The sequence below is a fragment of the Nematolebias whitei genome, chromosome 15, assembly GCF_014905685.2.
Source record: "Nematolebias whitei isolate Nwh7 chromosome 15, NemWhi1, whole genome shotgun sequence".
Taxonomy (NCBI): Eukaryota; Metazoa; Chordata; class Actinopteri; order Cyprinodontiformes; family Rivulidae; genus Nematolebias; species Nematolebias whitei.
The window spans coordinates 37,727,263-37,735,399 of NC_056512.1; the positions used below are offsets into that span (position 1 = coordinate 37,727,263).

An 8,137-nucleotide genomic window follows, 5' to 3' on the forward strand; every position below is an offset into this window, starting at 1 on the left:
CTGGTGCAGCAGAGGTGGGGACTGTGTACCGGTATATGACTGGTGCACAAATAGCAATAAACACCCACTGCTCTCAAAATATTGAAGCAATCTCTGTTGCTTGCAGACATTTTATATGTCTAGAGAGCTAACAATAGTAATCACGACCTCCATCTATATTCCACCAGACGCTAACATTAGCCTAGCTCTTGATTATCCATACAACATGGTCAACAGACTGCAGCAAGTCCACCCCGATGGTGTTCAAATCATTGCTGGGGATTTTAACCAAGTATGCCTAAAGACTGTCCTCCTTAAATGTGCACAATATGTGCAGTGTAGTGCAGTCTCAAACTTGTCCTAAACACTGACAAAATCAAAGGGATGCTTTTTTCAAACAGGAAGTCGGTCCCAGCAGTTCTTCCTCTGATTTTTTCCTCAAATGGTGTCCCTATTGAGTTTGTCGATTCCTATAAATATTTTGGTATCTTGGTCCATTCTCATCGCTCTTAGCCTCATGTTGAAAACTTGGTAAGGAAACTGAAAGTTAAACTGGGTTTCTTTTTCAGAAATAGATCCTGTCTAACTCTGAATGCTAGGAAATACCTTGTAACCGTGACTTTCCTTCCCTCCATTGACTACAGTGACATTATTTACATGAACGCTCCTACAAGCACCCTGCAGATGTTGGATGCTGTCTATCATGGTGCACTAAGATTCATAACTGGCTGTAACTACCGTACCCATCACTGCACCCTGTATTCACTGGTTAACTGGTCATCATTAACTTCATGTAGTAGACTCTCCCACTGGTACATTTTCATCTTTAAATCACTTCTTGGTCTGCTGCCTTCATACATCTCCTCCTACATGTCTCTGTGTGAGTGCAATTACAGCGTGCGCTCTCAGGACATTATTACATGCAGTGTCCCCTCAATGAGAACTAAACTAGGCAAAAGGACCTTCTCCTACTCCGCTCCTGTTTCCTGGAGTATCTTGTAAAAAGATCTGAAGCTCTCGAACTTGACCTCTCTAAGTGGCTTCAAACATCTGTTAAGTTCCTGGCAAAAACCAACACAGACATGTTCCTGTTCTTAGTATTTTACATCTAGCTGTTTTTTTGCTACTTTTCCTTTTGATTGTCCTTTTGGTTACCATTTTATTTTAGCATAAACATTTTAAATTTGTATGCATCTTTTATGAGTGTCTATTGTTGTTGTCGTTATCCACTGTTGTCATCACTCTTTGTGAAATTTAGGTCTCTCTTGTACATGAGTCCCCGAGGCTCAATGGGATTAACCTTATAAATAAAGGTTGAATGAATGGAAAAAGTGTGCCACCAGAGGGACAAATACACTGGACCAGGTCTACTCTAACCCAAAGCATGCCTACAGAGCAGTCCCTCTCCCACATGTACGTAGCTCTGTGTGACCATCTTCCTCTGCTCCTCATCCCTACATATAGTCCTCTCAGGAGGAAAATCAGGCCAATCACAAAATCTGTTCAAACCTGGCCAGAAGCTGCTCTCCTCCAGCTGCAGGACTGCTTTGCAACCACAGACTGGAGCATATTCAAACAGGAGGTGGAGGTTTCACTGAGTCCACTCTATCCTACATCAGGTTCTGCATGGACAAGGTTGCGATCATCAAGAGCATCCGGATTTATCCAAACCGGAAACTCTGGATGACCATTGAAGTCCAGGTGCTCCTGAAAGCCCATAATACTGCCTTCAGGTTGGATGACCAGGCCAAGTACAACTTGGCCAGAGCAGACCTGAGGATTAAAAATGCCAAGGTGGCCTACAAAAGGACGGTGGAACAGCGTTACAGTGTGGTACGCTGGCTCTACCATCGCCAACGTGAAGAGGCTGCAGAGGGTGATCAGGACTGCTGAGAGCCTAATTGGCTGTCCTCTTGCGTCCCTCGATAATATCGCCAGCTCCCGTCTCTCCAGAGCAAAGAGGATCCTCCAAGACCACCTCCATCCTGGTCACTCAGCCTGTTGCCCTCTGGCAGAAGCTACAGGAGCATTAAGAGCTGCACTGACTCGGCTTCTTCCCATGGGCCAGCCGGACTCTGACTGTCCACAAAACTCCCTAAACACAATTTTCTAGTGCAACATGTCTGGTCACTTATGGAATGTGTTCAGTCTGTTTCCACTACCTCACCTGCATTCTTCTGACCAGTTTGTTTTCAGGACTGTGCGTAAAGGTCTCTAACGAATGTGTTTGTTGTTGTATTTGTTTAAATGAATACACTGTCAGTTGAGGCACCTTTAATTTCATTGCTCATGTGTGCACTGAAATAAAGGCCTTTCTATTCTAACAAAACGTCGTCTCCACAGAAGCCAGTCTGGCTGCTCTTCAGCTGTCTTTTTAGTTTTTTTGTTGTTTTTTTGTCTCTGATTACAGAAAGTCCAGACGTCTGATTCAGTTTCTGCAACAGAGACCTGAAGAAGACGTCAGTTTCTGACAGCCGAGCAGAAAAACAGCAATAATCTTTCACATCAGCTCTTTTAATCTCCTGACTCAGACACAGGATTTAATAACAGTGCAGCTGAAGAACGGGCCGACGAAGGTTTGAGCTCACTTCAGGTTCTTGTTTTGCTGCCGTCTGGTTCTGAGCGAACAGTTCTGGGCCTAAAACCAAACCAGAACCAGTTGCCGATCCAGACATTTACTCAGAACTAAAAATGTAAACGTCCGGGATAAATTAAACATATTTTCTTGCCTTTATATTTTTATTTTTACAAGTTAAAGACATTTAAAGTGCATGTCGCCCGCCACCTCTGAGAGCAGAAATTAAACACATGTTGGAAAATGGACCTGTCAGTGCTCAGAGGGCGTGTTGAGGATGATGACCAGCTACTACCACACCAAACATCAGTAAACTGTTTGTTTTTGACATTTTGATGTTTGCTGAGAATAATTAGCTGTGGCAGCCATTTTCAATCAAGTTAATTCCAAAAGTTAATAATTTGGAGACGTCCGTCCTCCGGTTTTGGACTCGGGTCTCGGGGGCAGCAGCTGGATCAGGGAAGTCCAGCCACCTCTTCCAGGTTTTCTGGGAGGACTCTAAGGTGTCCCAGACCAGCAGAGAGACGTAGTCTCTCCAGCGTGTCCTGGGTCTTCCCCAAGGTCTCCTCCCAGTAGGACATGTCCAGAGCACCTCCCTAGGGAGGCGTCCAGGGAGCATCCTCACCAGATGTCTGAACCTCCTCAACAGTCTCCTCTGGATGTGGAGGAGCAGCGGTCTGAGTCTCTCCTGATAAATGAACTTCTCACCTGATCTCTAAGGGAGAGTCCAGCTACCCTGCAGAGGAAACTCATTTGGACCGCCTGGATCCAGGATCTGGCTCTTTCAGTTTCTACTCCAAAGCTAAGACCACATGGAACCATCACACCTGAAGTCAGAGGCAGGGGTTGAGGTTCTGCCTCAAGTGGAGGACTTCAAATATCTCAAGCCTTTACTGAATGAAACAAGGGATCACCAGACGGATCGGTGCAGCTTCTGCAGTATTGTGGACTCTGAGCCAGTCCGTTGTGGTGAAGAGCTTGTGGTGAGGTATAAAGAGAAGCTCTCTGTTTACTAGTTGGTCTACGCTCCTCACCTCTGGTCATGAACTCTGGACAGCATCATGTGCACAGGTCCTACAGAGGCTGATTAACGCCAGTCAACCTCCTGTGAACTGTAATATTCTTTGTTGTCCTTTAGTTTTAAATTGTTTGTTCACATCACGATTTGCCTGAGTCACTAAACCTTTTCTCTGCTCTGCAGTGCGGCTTCCAATGTGTTGTAGCTTTTGAACCGTTGGACCTGTCAGAGCGTCTGCAGGGCGCCTCCAGGTGTCCAGAACCACAGCTCAACTTGATTCAAATGGCAAATTCAAATGTTTTCCTTCGTTACAGCTGAGCTGTGCTGATAACTGTTAAGAGGCTCATCTATTGGAGATGGAAGAAGTCTCAGTGCAGAGGAATATTAGGACGTCCTTGAAGAATGTCCTTGAAGACATTTTCACCATAAGAGTTGAATCAGTAGCATCTTATTGGACTTGATAATCCATCAAGTCTACAGCTGATTACAGCAGAGATGAACTGATTCTTCTGTGATCCTCTGCAGAGCCAGACCTGACGTCATCTTCCAATCACCAGTTAGCTTCGTTTGACCAGTCCAACTGCCACCGGTCCCAGCGCCGGCCCGCCGTCCAGCATCATGGAGGAACCCCAGCAACCAGACCAGCCAGTCAGCACGCAACCAGACGGAGAAGCCGTCCAATCTGACACTACTCCTCCACCCGCTGATGCAGAGCAGGAAACATCGTCAACAGAGCTCAAGCAGAACGAGGAGAAGTCGATGGACCACCTGACTGTGATCAGTGAGAGCTCAGAGACCAGTGAGTCCATCTTTAACTCTGTCCTCTACCTGCAGGAACGTCTCATCTGTGAGTGAGAACTGTTAGAGGTTCTTATTCCCGTTCCGAGTCTGAGAACGTTAACCAGAAACATCCACACACCAACGAATTGGACCAAACAGAACTTTAGAAACAAACTGAAGAGCTGAAGATAGTCTCCCAGCATCAAAGTGACCTTTGGGTCCGAGGACTATACTTTACACCTTTAAAGAATCTCCCACTACATCCACATGTTGGCTTTAACATCCTTATTTCTCTATTCAGCTAAAAGTTGCTGTTTGTGACACGTGAAAACTCATAATTACTGAATAATTATATATATTTATGACATTGTTCATCTAAGAGCATCACTGTTATTGAACCGGCGCTGCATTCTGAGGCGATGACGTACATCAGAAAGACTTAAACACAAAGTGTCACAGCTAAAACTTTATATCACATGACTATAAAGTTATATTTGCATTAGACCTTATAAGAACAACATGTGTCTAAAAGATCAAATGTGATAAACTTGTGATGCTAAATTTATTAGCGCTGGAGCTGACGTCATTATTTATTATCTAACCAGGTGGAGTCAGGTCCTCTGGACGGATTCTTCTTGTTGAATCGTTTCATCTTTTATCCAAAGGACTTCTTCAGTCTGAGGAGCTGCAACAAACTCAGTCTTATAAATATCACCCTCTCATAGTAGATCAACCAGTTTGTTGTTGACATCCAGGACTAGTTGTTCACATGATCAAGGAGGACCATCAGCCTAAAAATGGATCGTTAGTGCCCTGATGGCTGCTTGCTATTCACAGAGAGCTGAGTGATTCTAGCAATAACAGCATTGTAAGAGCGGGACAGTTGGACACGGAGGCTCCGCCCCGTTTAATGATGGTTCTCTTCACAAAGATGGCTTCCTTCAATCCTCTCCCAAACCATCGTTCCTCTCTATCAAGGATGTGAACATCTTCATCTGTGAAAGAGTGACCTCTGACCTGCAGATGAGTGTAGACCTCAGAGTCCTGGCCTGATGTTGATGATCTGTGCTGGACCATGTTTACATCCTTGATAGAGAGGAACGATGGTTTGGGAGAAGAGTGAAGGAAGCCATTTTTGTGAAAATAAACCATCCATCATTAAACGGGGCAGAGCCTCCATGTTCAACTGTCCCCCTCTTACAATGCTGTTATTGCTAATATCACTCAGCCCCCTGTGAATAGCAAGCAGCCATCAGGGCACTAACGATCCATCGTTAGGCTGATGGTCCTCCTTGATCATGTGAACAGCTAGTTCTGGATGTCAACAACAAACTGGTTGATCCACTATGAGAAGGTGCTGTTTATAAAACTGAGTTTGTTGCAGCTCCTCAGACTGAAGAAGTCCTTTGGATAAAAGATGAAATGATTCAACAAGACGAATCCGTCCAGAGGTCCTGACTCCACCTGGTCAGATTAACTACCTGGATTACTGAGCAGCATCAGGACTTCATACATGTTAGCTACATGTTGGACCGGAAGCTAGAAGAGCTCTGTTGGCCCAAACAGAATCCCAGCCAGCTGTCAGGAAATGAAGAAACAGGTTTCTACTGTTCAACCAGAAACTGTTTTCTGTCTGATGGAGACCAGGTGGTGAGTTCATCAGGGAGTTTCCAAAATGTTTGTAGAGGTTCTCCTCAACAGCACAGAGAGGGAGGTACATCTACGGGAGGCTTCAGTTGTAGTAACAAAGCTTCTCATGGAGCTTGAAGCTTGGAAGTCCACACCCTGCCAGACAAGAAGAGAACATGTCCACCCACGGAGCAGAGGTCCAGTTCAGGACTGACCATCTTTGCTTCTCTTCCAGGTAATGGTTTCGCTCTCGCCGTGGGCCAAACGTCTCCCACAGCGTCCTCTGTGTCGCCCAAGCTTCACGCCAAGCCAGGCAGCCATGTTAACGGCCAGCCTCGCTTGGGCAGCCGGTCCGGCTCGTTGGCGGCGGGCTCGCCCAGGCCCTCGCTGACCCGCCAGCCCAGCACCATCACAGAGGGCGCTGGGGACGGGTCCAAACCGAGGGACTACCTGTTCCTGGCCATCCTGTCCTGCTTCTGCCCGCTGGTCCCCATCAACATTGTGGCCCTGACCTTCTCTGTGATGGTACGACCTCCAACTTCTATTGAGGGCGGAGCCTAGAGGGTCCAGTTGGACCACAAGTGTCTGGGTTCACTAAACGGTTCTGTCCTCTCTTCTGTTCAGTCCAGAAACAGTCTGCAGCAAGGCAACGTGGACGGAGCGCGCCGTTTGGGTCGGAACGCTATGGTGTTGTCCGTCGTCTCCATTTTAGGGGGAATCGCCATCATCGCCACGGCAATCGCCCTCAACTGGGGCTGTAAGTATCAGATGACTGACCTGGTTCTCCTGAAACTGTTTGGTGTTTGTTGAAGACCTGCTGAACCTTTATGTGTTCCCAGTGATCCTAAAGTCCTGAACAACAGAACCAGTAGAACCAGCACAAAGACAGCATCTTCACAACACAACACAACACCGTGGAGCCTGGAGCACCTCACTGGATGAAAAACTGCATTTTTGTCCTGTTTCTTTATTTTTGCATGGTCCACCTGACACGACCAGAACCGAGCCCGACAGAAGAATGGATCAGCGCTGCTCTGTGGTTGCAGCTCATCTTCTCCTCAAACGTCGTCATGGAAACAGACTCTCATCATCACTCTAAGCTTTTAGGGATGGTCAGAAACGGAACCAAGCGGTGTTTTAATGTCTGATGCCAAAAAAACTAAAAAGCCAAAACAGTTCTGAGCTGATGTGAAGATGGGGGTGGTGCTGTGGCACCGTCAGCGCCCCCCACCGAGAACTTTTATTGTGAAGGAGAAGGACAAACGTTTGTTAGAAAGATTTGTTGTTTCAGCTAAAGTAACGTCAGCATTTTTATTTAATTTGTCTGAAAAGATGAGTTTGAATTTGTGATTGTAGAGAAACCAGCTGCAGTTTTCTCAAACAGGAAGTTAAATCAATGGAACCCTCCAGATGTTAAAACGTTAAAATGTAAAAAAACCTTAAAAATGAAGTTTCAGTTTTATTGTTTCCAGATCAGAAAAACTGAAACGACAACAAAAACGGATGCAGTCTGCAGACGTTCTTTGTTTTCTGCACTAAACAGCCCACTTTTATGGCAATCAGTGAACTCACCACAGCTGTAACTGATCCGGGTCGGTCCATCAGAATCAGCCATATTTAATGAATCTGACTCCTCTTACTGGACCTGAGGTTCTGGACACATCCACATTCGTCCCACTCATCATCAGGACTTCATTAATTCAGCTGGTTAGTGTTTCATTAACTCAGCGCTTTTCGACCCGGTTGGGTTTTCTAATCAACCTGACAGTCAGTGGACCGATTCTGTTCTCTGTGAGGCCCGTCAGAACCGCTGCTGGTCCTTCACTGGCTGCTTTAATCAGAAATTCAGAGCTTTATTTGGCCTCAGCAATAATTTAACATCAGCTCTGAAGATTCCAGCTGAACAACACTGGGTCGGGTCAGAACCAGCACTGAAAACAGAGGCTGTTAAAACTGTTAAAGTCCCTCATAGATGAGCACCAGGTGTTAAACCCATTCCTGATTGGACCTCTGCAGCAGAACCAGGATTCAGTGTTGAAACGGGTCACAGGAAGTTGGACCGGTCCTTCACTGAGTCGCTGTATTCAGAACTCTACACAGGAGGTCCCATGTGTCAAAATCAACCTGGACCTGTGGTGCTGTCAGAACCTTCCAAT

At 46.0% G+C, this 8,137-nt stretch overlaps 1 protein-coding gene across 1 annotated transcript; it reads left to right on the forward strand.

The window, feature by feature from the left end:
• The first annotated feature begins 4,312 nt into the window (after positions 1 to 4,312).
• Positions 4,313 to 7,387, forward strand: LOC119421266 (proline-rich transmembrane protein 2). The gene is made up of 4 exons (XM_037688642.1): positions 4,313 to 4,371; positions 6,217 to 6,506; positions 6,606 to 6,738; positions 6,821 to 7,387. Exons 1-4 carry the CDS (start codon positions 4,332 to 4,334, stop codon positions 6,835 to 6,837), a joined length of 480 nt encoding a protein of 159 aa, XP_037544570.1. The 5' UTR covers positions 4,313 to 4,331; the 3' UTR covers positions 6,838 to 7,387.
• Positions 7,388 to 8,137: the final 750 nt, after the last annotated feature.

What these genes read in the sequence shown, in the direction of transcription:
- LOC119421266 (XM_037688642.1), top strand. Translation starts at nt 4,332, where the DNA reads ATGGACCACCTGACTGTGATCAGTGAGAGCTCAGAGACCA. An exon ending in CAGTGAGAGCTCAGAGACCA is followed by an intron (nt 4,372 to 6,216) that starts GTGAGTCCATCT and finishes CTTCTCTTCCAG; the next exon opens with GTAATGGTTTCGCTCTCGCC. An exon ending in CCCTGACCTTCTCTGTGATG is followed by an intron (nt 6,507 to 6,605) that starts GTACGACCTCCA and finishes TCTTCTGTTCAG; the next exon opens with TCCAGAAACAGTCTGCAGCA.